The sequence below is a fragment of the Convolutriloba macropyga genome, chromosome 2, assembly GCF_964194025.1.
Source record: "Convolutriloba macropyga chromosome 2, txConMacr16.3, whole genome shotgun sequence".
In the NCBI taxonomy this organism is placed as follows: domain Eukaryota; kingdom Metazoa; phylum Xenacoelomorpha; order Acoela; family Convolutidae; genus Convolutriloba; species Convolutriloba macropyga.
Genome location: NC_134469.1, coordinates 47253959 through 47271808, shown reverse-complemented (window position 1 = coordinate 47271808; position 17850 = coordinate 47253959). Strand labels below are relative to the sequence as shown.

The 17850-nt window shown below is 36.0% G+C and overlaps 1 protein-coding gene across 1 annotated transcript in view; it reads right to left on the bottom strand.

Moving 5' to 3' along the window:
* LOC142335317 (uncharacterized) overlaps positions 1 to 7991 on the bottom strand; it is a 115719-nt gene extending 107728 nt beyond the window's left edge. Inside the window, exons 1-2 of the mRNA XM_075383763.1 lie at positions 7870 to 7991; positions 6758 to 6928 (exon numbers count right to left, since the gene is read on the bottom strand). Coding sequence (XP_075239878.1) covers positions 6758 to 6907 — 150 coding nt within the window. The 5' untranslated portion in view covers positions 6908 to 6928; positions 7870 to 7991. The remainder of the gene's footprint in view (positions 1 to 6757; positions 6929 to 7869) is intronic.
* Positions 7992 to 17850: the final 9859 nt, after the last annotated feature.

The following is a 17850-nucleotide window of genomic DNA, read 5'->3' as shown; positions in this document are numbered from 1 at the left end:
ATCCGACATTTTGTTTTCTCCACTGAATAAAAGGTTCGATGTAAAAAAACCAAGTGTGTAATCGAACGAATTTCCTCCTCTGTCAATAACACCCTAAATTTTCTCGGACGAATTTGAGTAACACTTTTTATTGTTTCTCCTTTGCAAATTGAAAGGTTCAGTGTCCCCTCCTTCGTGATCAATGCGCAAATAGTCGAATTCGCTGACAAGGGTGCTTCCACTTTCGTCAATTTCTCTCTCATTAGTCAACCAGTCAAAATAGAAACAAGTTTTTTCCCGTGCACAATGATTGTTGAAGACACCACGCTGTGTTGAGCTATGATTTCTACAGTTAACTGTAAAAAAATTGTAAGATATATTAGGACACTCCAGAGTATTTAGATCGATTACTGGAGAATCGAGCAACTCCGATAAAAGTTGAGACTTTTCCAAACCTTTAGCGTAATAAACCGCTCTCGGGTTTCTTAAGCGAACGCTTTGGAGAAATTGTGTCAAGTAAATGTAAGGATAGTTTTCAGAGTTCCAATTTAAGCCATGTAAGTTTTTAGATAACCAATTAATTGAAGTTTTCTGCGGATCTGTCAAATCGGAAAATTTTGATGGTGGAGAAAAAAACACAATCGTTTTAATCTTCAGTACATACACCAAATTCTCTAACAATAAACTTTTCTCTCCTGTGACTGAAACCTTCAAGGTCTAATACAACTGTTTTACTGCTTAACATTCCAACAAGTGATAAATTTTTGAGTGGAAAACTTTAATATACAAACAAAAAAGAATTCCTGTCAGATGTCCAGTGAAGCAACTATAAGCTTCCAGGGAAGCATATACGAGTAGCCGGGTCCTTCGTTGTAGAGCTCCTGGATGAAACCGCCAGCGTCATGCAAAATTGAATGTAATCGTAGAATTTTGGAGCTGTTTAGGTATGAATCTAAAGAAGAGTTGTCTATTCCAATAAGTCCTCCGTATTGTCGAAGTTTCAAAGCATTATCATAATCAAAGTTTTCATTTTGACTGAAGTATTCACTTGCTGCTAAGAAGTAGTTCAGTCTTACTGAATTATTTGGGCATGTTGTGGCTAATAACAAATACTTCTCATGAATGTTTTTCAAACAATATCTACAAACAATTGGTTTATCAAAATGCATTCCGAGTTAGATTGAGACCGACTGAAATTGAAAAAAAAAGACACTTTTAATTTTCTCTTTGAAAAGTTTATATCAATGTAATTCATAGAGGAAGAGATTGCAAAACTAATTGTCTGCTGGAGTTGAAAGCGTTCAAAGTAATTAAAACATGTTTCAAGTTTGTCCTCGTTCATTCGTAAAACAGTGACATTTTTATTCAAACTCTCTTTCAATAGAAAGTCAAACACAACAAAAAAGAATTTGTCTATTATTTCCGTTTTATAACACCAGTTTGAACATAAGGTATTGTAAATAAAAAAACAACCCACTTAAATTGTTCTATATTGATTCTTAAAATAGCTTTCCGGAAAGATAAGAACTGGCTGGGATTACACTGATACTTTCAAATCTGTCTTTATTTTAGATAAGCAGAGTACATGTAGCATAAAAACAGCAGACACTAACGAAAATATCTTCTCGTCCATAAAATTAAGTCTTTGTAGAAAACAAACACTTCTATTTACAGTAGCAGACCACCCACAAAATGAGTTTTCAGTTCTTCGCTTAAACCAGATTCTTTAGATTCAATACTTTATAAGTAAAATATTTATATTCTGTCTCGATCGTTGAAAATTGTATTGATATAGGTTTGCGCTTTGATAATTCTTGTTAATAAGAACTATTCAGATTACTTTAACAGTAATTAACTCATTATAGTTACCATATTCTTCTTAGATTTTTCTAACAGTCTTTTTTTGGTATATTTTACAATCTTCATCAATTTATTCAAGGCCACTTATACGAGTGTAAACAGAATAAGATATCACTGAAATCTTAAAATGTTTCCCATTGCAATTATACTAAAAGAAAAATCTCCTTCCAGCAGTCGAACAATTGCATACGAGACTTTAAAAAAAGAGAATATTGTTATCGTTCAGCAAGAGTATCAAGGCAAAGACTGGAAAACTGTGAAACACATGGCATTACCTGTTGTTACTTTCGATTTCATTCAGTCTTTTAGATTTGAAAAAGCGTCACTTAAGGGAGCTCAATATACTCTGGAATTCGTTGCGGGCTGTACTCGTGAGTTTATATTTGACTCAAACGTTCTGGGAGATGATATTAGAAGAATTCTCTATGATTACTATGCTCAAGAAGTACCTATCTACGAAAATCAGGAAGAATATTGGCAAGATTTGGAACTCATTGAAAACATTTGGAAAATTCCAGCTATTACTGAAACTCCAGATTCAACAACCAAGAACTTAGAAAACTCGATAACTTCTACTACAATTTCAACAAGTTTAATCAAAACACCCGAATGTAGTAGGCTCGTGGCAACCAACAGTCTTGAAACGCCGCCTGTCAGTTCTTGTCTTGCTCCAAAAAAACGTAAACTCTAAAATAGTCACTTAAAACCTCAAACAGTTATATTCTTTTGAATTTGCTCAACCTCGATAAACTACTAATAATACAATAAAACATTGTTCCTTGTTTTGTTGATGTTTTAATTGTTTGTTCGTCTCTCTAGTTTTCTCTCATTTGATGGCTAAAAGTATGTTCTGAGAAAAAAAAACACTTTCATAATAACAAATTCAATATGTTTTCCTGGCAGGACTCCTGGAAGTTTGCTAGTACAATATGTTTTCCTGGAAGTTTTTATCCAAATAAATTAAATCTGTTAGTTCAAGCGCAAGACATAAGCAGATTATTTACTTTTTTAATGTCTCTATATTTTTAGTATAATAACAAGTTTTCACACAAGCAACTACATAACGTTTTTCTGTACACGTAATATCGTGAGAAAGGTCAAAGAAGGAACAATCGTCAACCGCTGGCATAGTTTGTTTACAAATCAAACTCAAACTCAAACTGAAACTCAAACAAATTCTTATAAGTTTGCTCTATTGCTATACAAGTACTGTGTTAAACTTTAATAACAAAAGCACCCAATGCAGACAGTTGAACATGTAAACTTATTCAAAAATAAATCATTGACACTCTCGGTCGATCGGTCTCCCAATCACAATGGAATACGACAACTACTCGTGTATAATGACCTTCGGCAGTGACTATAGTAGTTAGTCATATTATACATTGTATTCTAAAAATAGATTGATGACACAGAGAGTTCTAACAACAGCACATGCATAGCAACAACCACTCACCTTCTTGCCTATTACTATACTTTGTTCTAATGCATCATCAAATAAAGGGTTATAAGAGTATTTGAGAGGACTGACTGATAGTAACAGACATAAAGAATACTACAAACAGTCAACAACCTATTGATGACAGTTTTTGGTTATAAAACATTTGATATAATCTTAGTACCAGGTAAAATGATGTCCACAAATAATTAACATTAACACCTGCAACCCAGCGCAAATTGTGTTTCACACAATTTTATTACTTCAAAATTTTTGAATTTTCCCAAAATTCTTCAAAGATTTTTTTTTTGAATGATTAGGCCCACCAGGTGAAATGAGGTCAACAAAAAAACGACTTTGAGTCCCGAAACCCAGCGCAAAATGCATTTCACACAATTTTAACACTTCAAATTTTTTGATATTTTCCAAAATTTTTTCGATGATTTTTGAAAATTTTTTTTCAATGATTAGGCCCACCAGGTGAGATGAGGTCAACAAAACATCATCTTTGAGTCCCGAAACCCAGCGCAAAATGCATTTCATGCAATTTTAACACTTTGAATTTTTCATTTTTTTTTTTCAATTTATTTTTCAAAAATTTTTTTTTTCACTGATGAGGCTCTCCTGGGCTGACGATGACAAACATTACATAACTGCTACTTCCCAGCAACCCTCTTAATACAAAACATTCCCATCAAAAACGTCCAGAATTCAAGAAAAATACCATAATTGTGTATTATTGGGCACGCAACGGGGGGGGGGGACATTTGGGTGTTACTGTGTTCGCAACGGGGGGGGGGGGGGGCGGGGGGGGGACACGAAAAAATTTTTCGAAAAGGCGATAGTTTTTGGCGTTTTCCACCGCTCTTGCCAAAACGCCAAAAACTATCAACTATAAGAAAAAATTTTTCGTGTCCCCCCCTCCCCCCCGTTGCGAACACAGTAACACCCAAATGCCCCCCCCCGTTGCGTGCCCAGTAAGACACCTTACTACTCTAGTTATTCAAGGATGTCTTAATCTATCTCCTCTGGTTGAAAACTTGAGATTGTTTTCTTACCCTCCTAAATTAGTTGCAATTGACAACTGTCATTTTCAGCCCAAGGTGTTTGTGATGTTTTTACATTAGTGAAGAGTTAGCTACCCCTAGAGTACACTATTAAGCCAGCAGCTACGAAGGACAAGTCATTGCATGCTATAAATATTGGCTTTAGGGTCATGTAGAACCCGGGTCGAGGTTTTTGGGTAAATTTTTGTAAGGAATGCGGTGAATGCGGTGATTTTTTGTAAGAAAGGCGGTGATTGCGGTGAAAATAAATATTTCACTGCATTTCACCGCATTTCTTACAAAAATTTACCGCCAAACCTCGACCCGGGAAGATAAGTATTTTGCTGGCGTGTTGGTATATCGTGATTTGCACAGTGAAAAGTCTCTTGAATTTTTTCTGACAAAAATAAAATTTTCCAAAACTTTCTGCTTGAAACAATGAACTAAACTTGGTGGATCTTTTCCATATGTGCCATTACTTAGTAAATCATTATATAGAAAAACGGCACGCTCGTCTTGGGGCTGCAAATAATATGCACCCACTAAGCTGGGGGCGCCAACGGAAAAGATCCGACTCGGAATATCAAAAAGGGATTGTTTCCGTTTGTGACCCCGGGCTTGGTGATTGCATATTATTTGTACCCCCAAACGCATGTGCCATATTTTAACATAATGATTTACTATGTAACGGCACGTGCTCTGTATCTGGCGGCGCATAACCTACTGGGTGTCACAAATGGAAAAGGTCCAAAAAAGTTGGGTCTTTCCTGTAAAAGGCCTCCATAGCTTAGTATAGAGATAACGTATCACCCCATCAAAGTAAACGTACGATAATGGTGCGGCTATAACCTGGTTGGGGGGGGGGTGTATATTTTTGGGGAGAGCATAAAAAATCAGAGAAGTTTGGAGTCTGATTCCGAATCCAACTTTTTTTAATTCAGAAGTTGAAGTATTCTAATTGTATCAAGTCGACACAAGTCGACTTGAATCCAAGCCCGAAGCAAAAGCCAACCGGAATTGAACGCCATATTGATGAAAATTTCTAATGTCCCATTTAAATGGAGTAAAGATATATAACGATAAAAAACTGTATTGCACAGTTCTCCAAAACAAAAAACGAACAAGCTTTACCAATTGAGTTTTACGAGTTATACACATTGAACGAATTTTAGTTCTTGAGTTCATGTTACTATTCAAAACTCGTCCGGATACAGATGGGCAAAATTTTGCTGTTTTTTGTTTTATCGGATCTTTTCCGTTTGTGCCCCCCCCCCCCCCAGCTTAGTGGGCGCATATTATTTGCACCCCCCAGACGCACGTGCAATATTTTTACTTAGTAATTTACTATGTAATGGCACGTGCTCTGTAACTGGGGGGGGGGGGGGGGCATAACGTACTGGGGGGCACAAACGGAAAAGATGCGTTTTATCTTTTGTTAAATGTTCGTGTTTTGGGTCTTTCGTATGAGAGTTAACAACGAAAAAGTATAGTAATCGCTGTTACATATATATAATTTATTTGGAGAATTATCAATCATGTCACTAATAGTTAAAAATCCCACTGGCTTATGTTTTGCATTCCGGGACAATTGCAAACGAATACTTCAACTTCCTGAAGTTCGCAGCAAATTGCAATCACAAGGAAATCATTATTTCATGAATTTTTTTCTCGGTTAGAATGAAAGTTGTGCTACAAGAGTATTTGCGACTATTCTGTTTTGAGATCCCATTACTCTGCCGATATCCTTGAGTCCCAATTCAAACACTTAACTGTTCTTGTGAACGCAAACTGCTAATTGTCCTCTTTATCCATGATTATCAATTATTATCCAGAGGGAAATTTCTGAAAAACAATCACCCATGCGGAATTTTTCATATTGGTCTAATTGATGCTATCTTAGTTATTTGGAAAGGGTTAATTACAGTGTGAAATCTATATAATTATGTCAGGGAAATTAGTGAGAAAAAATTTTTCCCAAGTATTTCTTATACCACCAAAAACACGATTTGTGAAAAGTGACTGCACATATATCCAACATTGAAGCCAGGTTAAACTAAAGGACAAAATTAACCTAATATAACGCTTACAACTCTAATTTTAAGACATGGGCTGTAAAATTGCCCGACAAAAATGAATATATATGATCGATCAGGCTCTTTCTCATTAAAGCCCCCCAGGAAAAATTATAGCCCCCATTATGGTATAATTAGGATGCTTGGATTCACCGCTTCAAATTGAGCGCAAATCTAACGCTTTGTACTCAATTTCAACACAAATCTTACATCTTTTAGCAATTTTTAGCGGTGACACCTCGACCCAGGCCAGCTTAGTGGGCTCATATTTTTTACCCTCCTCAGGTGCACGTGCTATTTTTTTACACTGGGGACCGAGAGAAATAAATCCGACTATTTTACATAAGTAATTAGCTGCTTACATCGTCGAAAGTGAATGTTCTTGGGTTTTTGACAGTTGTGACTTGGTTCTTGTTTGGGTACTCGAGTGCCTCCTCTTCCCCCTGATCAATCTCCTTCCTGTTCAACGGTCGCACACGACACACCACACGGATATTCACAGAGTGACTCATTCTTAATGCAAACCTCTTTTTCTAAGCCGCGTTGAAGACAAATTTCAGTGGATTTGTTAATCAGTTATAAGGCAATTAAAGTATTCATATAATGGATCTTTTCCGTTTGTGCCCTGGAGCCTAGGGGGTTCATATTATTTGCGCCCCAGACGCACAAATAATTTTACAGGAATAATTTTACAGGATCTCCCCCAAACCCCCCCCCCCCTCAGTACGCTATGCGCCCCCAGTTACAGAGCACGTGCCATTACATAGTAAAACATTATGTAAAAATATGGTAAGAGATCCTTTTTACACAATGATTTACAGTGTAATTACACGTGCTTTGTGACTTGGGGGTGCATATCGTATAAAAACCAAGCGTTTTTGGGTTTTTGGAATCTGATTTGCCCCCCCCCCCAGCTTAGTGAGATTAAATTTTTTATGAACCCCAGGCGCAAGTGCTATTTTCTTACATAGTAACGTGGTATATAACAACATATAATTTGTAACTGGGGGTCATTAAAAAACACTAGGGGGGGGGGGGGGGGGGGGGGGTTGGCGAAACAGAATAGATCCCGTTTATGTTCTGCAAAGAAAAGTTCGATCTTTTCCGTTTGTCCCCCCCCCCCCCCCCAGGTTAGTGGGCGCATATTATTCCCCCCCCCCCCCCAGACGTACGTGCCATATTTTTACATAATTATTTACTAAGTAATGCAACGTGTTCTGTAACGGGGGGGGGGGGGGGGGCGCATAACGTACTGGGGGGCGGGGCACAAACGGAAAAGATCCGAAAATTTAACTTATTACCTTTTATGAACGGGGGGTTTAATATTACTGATTTTTTTTTATTATTCAACATTGTATATTAACGGTATGGGAGTTATACGTTTATATGACTAATGAGCTGGGAGTCTATAACGGGAAATACTCAGGAAATGTAATTGGTTTAGGTCGCAATTCCACTGGCTGACTCTTTTTACCGTGTCAGGTGATTGGACGTATTAACACTCTGATTGTATTGCTGATGATTGAGCTTTGGTTCGAAAATGGACTTCAGCTGTATTGTCCAAAAAAGACAAAAAGAACACCGAATAACACGTGCAGAAAAGGCATATTGAGCTTTTTGTGTACTACTTTATGACGTATCCAGTAGTCCTCCCCAATATAACACCCCCCCCCCCCCCCCCCATGAAATTATAACCCCAATTATGGCATATTTACCACTATTTTGTGGCTGTATGTGACCACTATGCTTGAGGGGGGAGAGGTATAGAACTGTTAAATTTTGGGGGTTTTTCCCATTATAGCGCCTCATGAAATAGTAGCCTTCATTATGCAATCGAATAGTTCAATAGGACAATTGAAAGCGTTTTCCCGTATACACATTCAATTGGATGCAAAAATCATCATAACACATGAAAACAATTGGATGCAAAAATCATCATGAACTGAATCACTCTCTTTTCGGAAGCATTTTTGGATCTCATCCTTTTTTGCCCCTCAGTACGCCTTTCAACCCCCAGTTAGGGAAATTTTAGCAAAATAATTCTTTTTTGGTCAAATTTATCCTATCTTAATTAAAAAATACTTTTAATCCTTAAGTAAAAACTTACATTGTAATTGTTCTTATTGACATATCCCTAAGAGGGACACTTTTCACTAAACAAAAATAACAATGCCAAACTTTGCAATATCTATCGCACTATTTGCGCACACCAGTATGGCGCCAAATTAATCTTATTACTATTGTTCTTCGAGGTGCAATGTTTTTTGCGGATCTATTCTATTTCTCCCCCCCCCCCCCCCAGCTTAGTGAGCATAAATTTTCTATGACCCGCAGGCGCACGTGCTATTTTCTTACATAATTACGTGCTATATAACAACATATAATTTGTAACTGGGGGTCATAAAAAACACTGGAGGGGGGGGGGGGGGGGACAGAATAGATCCGTTTTTTCATGTATGTATATTTCACTGACTCATGTCCCTTAAGTATGAAATAAGGCAGGAAGGCGCTATTCTCGTCATTGCATTCAGTTCCCCATCCAAAAAAGGCCAAACGCATTAGTTTTCGAAAAATGAACATTATCGGTTTGGATCTTTTGTGTTTGTGCCCTCCAGTAAGTTATGCCCCCCCCCCGTCAGAGAGCATGTGCCATTACATAGTGAATAATAGTGTAAAAAAAATGGCAAGTGCGGCTGGGGACTGCTAATAATATGCGGCGGGCACGAAGCTGGGGGGACACAAATGGAAAAGATCCATCGATTTGTATGGGACAATTGAATGTCAACCTTCCACTGCGGGGTGTCAAATCAAAAACTAACGACTTGTGTCTCAAAACTTTTCCCATTCTAATTCTAATTTGTGAGTATGTAAACCTACTTACAAAATATATTAACCTATATCCCATTATTACAAGAGAAATGATCCAACATTCCTCTCATGAACTTCCCGCAAAGGTGATTTTCGGATCTCTTCCGTTTGTGCCCCCCAGTACGTTATTCGCCCCATGTTATAGAACACGTGCCATTATATAGTAAATCATGTTATAAAAATAGACCACGTGCGTCTAAGGGGAGCAAAAATATGCACCCACTAAACTGGGCGGGCTCAAACGAAAAAGATCCTGAATTTCAATATGACATAACTATTGATCTAAGGGTTAAGTTCAGAAAACAAGGAATGGGAACTGTTGCATGAAAAAAACAGTCTGTTATCATTTTCCGATAAGATTGGTTCGCACTTTAGGTTTTATACGAGTCGTGTTAGGGAAAAACCAAAAAATCGATCCAAAAAGAACTGTGGTGAGTATCATTACACTAACTGTCTCAGGTTATCATGTTTTTGCCAATTCAAAGTCATTCAGCCGCTAACGTTGCTCAATTTCTGGATTTTGTACTATGTTCTACCTGGAGCACTGACTTCCTGTTGCAATCGGAGGTTAGACAGTACCATTCGAAAGCGTTTAATATCTTTCCGCAGACTATTGAAAGAAATGACAGTACTGCAAGAGCAATTAAGTTTTTGCGTCCCGAAGCACAGGCGGGAGGTAATTATGGGAAACAAATGGGGGTCAAAAAGCAATTCCAATTTGTAATTGTCGTGACCAAATCAGTCTACCTACTCATTTTTTGGTGGCAACTGGAGCAGTGGCTTCTTAGATAATTGGTCTACAAAAATTGTGCATAGTGATTGAGTGAACACCTACCAAAAAAAAAATTGGTCGTAAACTTTTGACTATTGATTTCGTTGTAACTAAAATTGGCTGAACCGTTTTGTTGTGAACAAAATTTGTTTCACATGAAGGACAATTTTAGAAAGAGTTAAAACGGATTTTGGAGATCTTTTTAAAAATTATGGCAATGAAACTCAAAAACGTCAATTCAATCTTATTCAGGTGCTAATCACTTGGGGATTGGCGGCAAAATTGTTTTCGAGAATCTTTCAAATAAAATTGAACATTGAACTTACCGTGCGAGGTTTGAAGGGAAGCAAAGTAGAAAAACCTTATCTTGGTTGTGGTTTTGGAGCACTGATCGATTTATACTGATATATAGAAAGTAATTGATTGAGTGTCTATTTGTTCTAGACAAGTGTTTTCTCAGCTCAGGTCCCCAAATCATGGTTTCTTCCTTACTACGTCTCAATCGCCTTTATTGTTCCGACCCTCTTGAGGGGGGAGGAACTATATACTCAACTGGGTTTTTTTTTGTTCCGTGAATTTTCGCCGCTCGATATATTCATCGTAGAGAGTTGAGACTGGTATCATTAGAAAGCTCGTCCAGCGTAGAATATGGAATTAAAAAGATTTTTTTAATTTTCGTTTTCTACAGGGAGTTATCGAGGCTTAAACTTCTGAGAAAAGAAGAGTGAATTCTCGTTGTTTTTATTCACATTTTCCGGAATTTTTGCCTAAATTTTCGTCAATTTTGCTAAAATTTGTTATAATTTTTAAGAATAGTGTCGTTGATTTTATTTTTGAAGACGAACAAGCATTTTTGATTGTTTTGATTTAGTTTTTTGGTCAAAAAATCTGGATAAACATTTCAAAATTTAGCCTTTTTCATCAACAACAGCACGAAATAAGCTACTTTAGTCCACTTTGATTAAATTTGCCTACAGTACACCCCCAAACAACACTCATACAATCTTTGTAGACTCAGAGGGGGGATATTTCTACTTCAGAGTCCGCAGAGAGTGCCTTGTAGTTAAAACTTTGCCGTTTTTTGCTAACTTAACTCGTTGATTACCAAAAATGCAAAATTTATTTTGAGTTTCAACTCAGAAGTTATCTATATCTACAACATTCGAAAAACCAATTGTTCTTAACGGACAATAAGTATTAACAGGGGTAGTTTTGGGCCATTCTTGGACTGTTACAATCCAAAAAAAAATCGGGTTGTAATCAGTCGGTCTTTTTTTTAAAAAAAAGACTTTTTTTATTAATAAAGAACAGAACATATCAAATCAAAGCTCAGAAGTGATAGGTCCAACCAATTCGCTTGCTAAACAGCTCCAGGCTAATGCATTTAGTTTTTTAATTGAAAGTTTATGGTCGTTTCTTTTTTAAAAATAATTGACTTTTCAATAAATAATGGCTTAATTAACTTTTCCTCTATTTTTTTCTTAATTTGTTCAACTTCCAGCTTAGTGTCAGCAAAAAAAGACTGCTTCTTCTTTCTACTGAGTTAACATTTATTCTCGGTTGCAGTTTTAAGCCTGAAATTATTGTTTTCTGGCTTTAATACTACAAGATTTTAGATTTTTGTTTGTTTTGATATTTGCCAGTTTTTCACGTTTTCTAATTTTGTCACATTATCACATTATTGACAGTTCTCATGTCACCTTATTAGCATTCAAATTAAAACACAATTGAACATATTAAAATCCTGAAAGATATAAATCATCGTTTTAATGGCCTCGACGCCTCTTTCTTGAAGAAATCAATTGAATTTTTTAATTTTGTCTTAACTGTCATTTATACTTTGTCGTTTCGGTCGTATGAAATTTCCTGTATAGTGATAGCTTTCATTGGCTTTTCATTGAAGAATAGAAAAACCGATATTCTGATATTAGCAGATAGCTGATGGCTTTTATGAGTTTCAAACCCATCGTTTTCCAAAATTAAAAAAAAACATTTTAACTTCGCAATTGTGTTCTTTTTATGTTTCTTTTTGTTACCTAATCTCGTTAGTTGATTACAGGTGAAATATGACATTATGGGTGTCAAGGGAATAAAAGAGATTGGTGTCCCAAAATCTTTTTTTTTTAAAGATTTTGTTATGAACTTACTGGCTTCGACACCGCTTTTTCACAAAAAAAAATTAAATTAATTTGATTTTTGTCATATTTGACGTTCTTTTTGTAGATGCAAGAAATATTCTGGATAATTACAGGTCTCGAGGCTTTCCTTTTCATGAAAAAACGACGATATTTAAATAGCTCTTTTTGTAATTAATGCCTTTCATGACATTGAATGTAATTTTGTTTCGAAAAAAAATTAAAAGTATTACATACTTTAGCACTTCGCTTTTTTGTCTACTTGTTACCTAGTCTTACTAATGAATGGCCACGTACTACATTTTAGCTGTTTGAAGAAGGCGCAATCAAATATATTTTGAGTGCCAAAATTTGGCTTGACGGTTTTGACAGAGTTTTCTGGCAAGTTTCAATTGAAATTTTGTTTGTTCTTTGTTGTTCTTTTTAGCCGCTCTAAAAAATGAATAAGGTCAGGTCCTAATGCCCGTCTATAGAAGCAGTGGTAATCGCAAATTTGTGGTAATATTAATTTATTCCTAATGGTATTTATTACTTTGAAGTTAATTGTTTCAAAAAAATAAGTTAATTTTTTTTACTTTTCTGTTTTTGTTCTTTTTTGTATAATTGTTACCAAACCTTTTTATGGACTGGTCGCATATGTTTTCTGGTGATTTATAAGTTATTTTTGTTTAGTTTCAGGTTTATCTGACGGTATGTTGACTTTGTTATTAAATTTAGTTTTTAAGAGGGACATAAATTTTTTGATGTAATTAATTTTTGTTGTTGTTGTTGTTGTTGTTTGATTTTGCTGTTCGTTTTGACTCGCTTTCTTAATATTGACATATTACAGCAATCTAATGCATCAATTTTTACTCCACTGAGTTATTTGTTTTGGAGGTTATCTTATCGTTCATACAGAATTTTTTGAAAAAGACTTGGGCTTTTTTGGGATTCGCAAAAAATAATTTTTGGGTTTTTCTATCTGTTCCTCATTTGGTAGACAATTATGCCAAAATTGTGGATGGGCGGGGTCGGAACCTTATGTGCCATTGCACATTACCGAGCCGCCTTGTATTACTTTGAGAATCGAATTTACTTCCGATTTATTGTAATTAGCCGTAATTATAACCAGGTTGAGAAAAACAGTCTTCGCCATGGATCAGGCGTTCTTTCACAAACAATGGTTTTCTTTTCCTAATTAATAGTAAGATGCTGGTTTTAACTCGTGTTATCCATTCGAAAGTGTCTCAACTGCACTGTTCTACTGACCAACCCCCAAGATATAGATATTTGCCGTTGATTAGTTGAAATTTGAGTGTTTGCATCCCAAAGAATGATGCAATACTGTATATCGCCACTGCTTTGCTTTCAACTACAGCGTAATCTATCGGCACTCTACGAACTGAGTATGCCATGAGATGGGACCAAAGAAGAGATGGCAATACGGTTATGAGTTGTTCGAAAGGTGAAAATAACTTTTTTAGATACTTGAAAACAGCTTCATACAGTTAAAATCTGTCACAGATGTCCTGAAATGAAGGCTTCACCCTATGTACCTATTATACTTGGGGAGGCAAATCATTAACCCTTTTTTAGATCTTGTGTCTTGTCATTTTTTACGGCCCACTTTTGTAAATAGGAAAGTCTAAATAAAAGTACATAGTGGGCCACAGAAAAATCATTACGGCAGAGCGTTTATTTTTAAATTATCTAGATGATAAAACTGTCGAGCTCTTTTACACAACAGACTTAAGGTTGTTTGTCTGACTCCTCAAATTATTTAAATGGGTTTACTTTTACACTCGGAATGAAGAACGGTGGTACTATCCGAGTTTAACTGGCAACCACAAGGAGAGGAGAATTTTCCTCAAACTTGAACTAGTAGAGGGTGTAGCAAATTGTCTGATAACATTTTAATACGAAAGGAAACAACAGCCAAACCGGTATAATTTCTTATTATATTACATCAAATTATAAGTTTTCAGTTAATTTCATGTTTCCTGCAGAAGGGATCTCTGGGATCTTCTCTGCGGTCGAGTGCTTCTAACTCTGCCCTATTTTTTCCCTAGTGACTTCCATTTGCTGACTAATGCCTTTTGCTCTTGCATTTTCAGGATGAAGTGCATGGGGGTTTCTCGATCGACGTCAAGGGCTCAAACGGTGCTAGAACAATAGATCGAAAGACAACAGATCGAAAGCGAAAATTGGGATAATAGATCGAAAATTAAATTGTTCAAGTTGCGTATTGGCTAATCAGATTTGAGCGATCATTTATTATACAGCATATAACATGTTCTGTTGTAATATTTTGTTCGGTTGTGATAGATTCATATCAAGTCCCACGGGCCGCTAAGGCATGGCCATGGATCGCGAGGCATGGCCATAATGTGGTAATTATATTTCAGCTCGCGAATAATGCTTATTTTCAACCAATAAGAATAGAGATTGATTTTCGATCTATTGTCCCAATTTTTCTGTTTTCGATCTGTTGTCCTTTCGATCTATTGTCCGGTCACCGGCTCAAACAACGCAGCCGGGAGATGATGAGGGGATACTCTATAACCCTCAAGATAATTGAATTGTATTTTGATTTTTTCGAAGAGATAACGAAGACTCCTTTTTTAGTGTGTATTTTCATGTTTTTTGTTCCTGCCGTGCTTGTTTTGATCTATCCTTGTTTCAACCTTTTTACATATAAATAAAAAGTTGGTCTCACTGATCCAATTGGACATCCTCAAAATAATAGCAATTAAGTGTCTTGTGCACATGTTAGAAAGTTGCCAATTTTTTTGCACGTTTTTTCGTTTTTGCATTATCTTTTTTTTGTTTTTAACAAAATTTATAAACTTGATCTAATTAAGCGGAGACTTAACCTTTATGGAAAATTTTTTCTTACCTCAAACTTTCTAAGGCGCCAACATATGTACTAATGTTGATCCGACTTGATTTCTTGTACACCGCCTAAAACAACTAATTAAATATACGGCACGTGCGTCTGGCGGAGAGGTGCAAAAATATGCACTCATTAAGCTGGGAGCACAAAAAGGAAACTATTTGAATTTTATTAGTTTTTTTTCAATTTCCGAGAAAGAAAGCATGTGGTTAATTTAAGGTTAACATCAAAAAACTTTGAAAATCTTATTCGAAGTTTTTGAAAATTTTGAAAAATTTTCAAGTTTGAGGCTTTTAGTATATGTAATGCAAAACTTCTCCTATCACCGCTAATGGGCTATAGTCGGGAGTCTAACCAGCTCAGAAGTGGTTTTTCTCTCAACAGTAACCATTACAACAAGCGCAAGTTACCATTTGCTTGTAGGTGGGGGTTCGGACCCCCCTGCAATAAATCAAATTGAACGAAATCCCGATTCCTTTCGATATGAAAATTTGTTCAAGTCTCATCAGTCTCGTGTAGACTCTTGGTGTTATACCACTCTTGGTGGTTAATTTAAGTTTAACATAAAAAAACTTTGAAAACCTTATTCGAAGTTTTTGAAAATTTTTAAAAATTTGCAAGTTTGAGGCCTTTAGTATATGTAAAGCAAAACTTTTCCTGTCACCGCTAATGTGCTATAGTCGGGAGTTTAACCAGTTCAGAAGTGGTTTTTCTCTCAACAGTAACCATTACAACAAGCGCAAGTTACCATTTGCTTGTAGGTGGGGGTTCGGACCCCACTACATTAATTCAAATTGAACGAAATCCTGATTTCTTTCGAAATGAAAATTTGTTCAAGTCTCATCATTTTCGTGTAGACTCTTGGTGTTATACCACTCTTGGTGGTTAATTTAAGGTTAACATAAAAAAACTTTGAAAACCTTATTCGAAGTTTTTGAAAATTTTGAAAAATTTTCAAGTTTGAGGCCTTTAGTATATGTAATGCAAAACTTTTCCTATCACCGCTAATGTGCTATAGTCGGGAGTTTAACCAGTTCAGAAGTGGTTTTTCTCTCAACAGTAACCATTACGACAAGCGCAAGTTACCATTTGCTTGTAGGTGGGGGTTCGGACCCCACTACATTAATTCGAATTGAACGAAATCCTGATTTCTTTCGAAATGAAAATTTGTTCAAGTCTCATCAGTCTCGTGTAGACTCTTGGTGTTATACCACTCTTAGTGGTTAATTTAAGGTTAACATAAAAAACTTTGAAAACCTTATTTGAAGTTTTTGAAAATTTTGAAAAATTTTCAAGTTTGAGGCCTTTAGTATATGTAATGCAAAACTTTTCCTATCACCGCTAATGTGCTATAGTCGGGAGTTTAACCAGTTCAGAAGTGGTTTTTCTCTCAACAGTAACCATTACAACAAGCGCAAGTTACCATTTGCTTGTAGGTGGGGGTTCGGACCCCACTACATTAATTCAAATTGAACGAAATCCTGATTTCTTTCGAAATGAAAATTTGTTCAATTCTCATCATTTTCGTGTAGACTCTTGGTGTTATACCACTCTTGGTGGTTAATTTAAGGTTAACATAAAAAAACTTTGAAAACCTTATTCGAAGTTTTTGAAAATTTTGAAAAATTTTCAAGTTTGAGGCCTTTAGTATATGTAATGCAAAACATTTCCTATCACCGCTAATGTGCTATAGTCGGGAGTTTAACCAGATAAGAAGTGGTTTTTCTCTCAACAGTAACCATTACAACAAGCGCAAGTTACCATTTGCTTGTAGGTGGGGGTTCGGACCCCACTACATTAATTCAAATTGAACGAAATCCTGATTTCTTTCGAAATGAAAATTTGTTCAAGTCTCATCAGTCTCGTGTAGACTCTTGGTGTTATACCACTCTTAGTGGTTAATTTAAGGTTAACATAAAAAACTTTGAAAACCTTATTCGAAGTTTTTGAAAATTTTGAAAAATTTTCAAGTTTGAGGCCTTTAGTATATGTAATGCAAAACTTTTCCTATCACCGCTAATGTGCTATAGTCGGGAGTTTAACTAGCTCAGAAGTGGTTTTTCTCTCAACAGTAACCATTACAACAAGCGCAAGTTACCATTTGCTTGTAGGTGGGGGTTCGGACCCCACTACATTAATTCAAATTGAACGAAATCCTAATTTCTTTCGAAATGAAAATTTATTCAAGTTTCATCAGTCTCGTGTAGACTCTTGGTGTTATACTGACTGCTGAAACTTGAACAAATTTTCATATCGAAAGGAATCGGGATTTCATTCAATTTGATTTATTGTAGGGGGGTCCGAACCCCCACCTACAAGCAAATGGTAACTTGCGCTTGTTGTAATGGTTTCTGTTGAGAGAAAAACCACTTCTGAGCTGGTTAGACTCCCGACTATAGCACATTACTGGTGATAAGAAAAGTTTTGCATTACATATACTGAAGGCCTCAAACTTGAAAATTGAAGATTTTCCAAGCTTTTTTAAGTCCTAAAATGGTCTGGAATGGATTTTGCGCTATGAAAGAGCACTCAAAAATGATTTTTTGTTGACTTCACTTTTTTCACCTAAGCAGTATAGGGGTCGAAACAGAAAAATTCCAAATTTTTGAGAAAATTTTTTCAAAATTTTTTAAAGTACTAAAACGGTAAGAAATGGATTTTGCGCTATGAAAGAGCACTCAAAATGACTATTTGTTGACTTTACTTTTTTTCACATATGCATTATGGGGGGTCGAAACATACAAAACTTTCAAATTTTTGAGAAAAAAATCCGACGTGTTTTTGGAGTCCTAAAATGGTATGAAATGG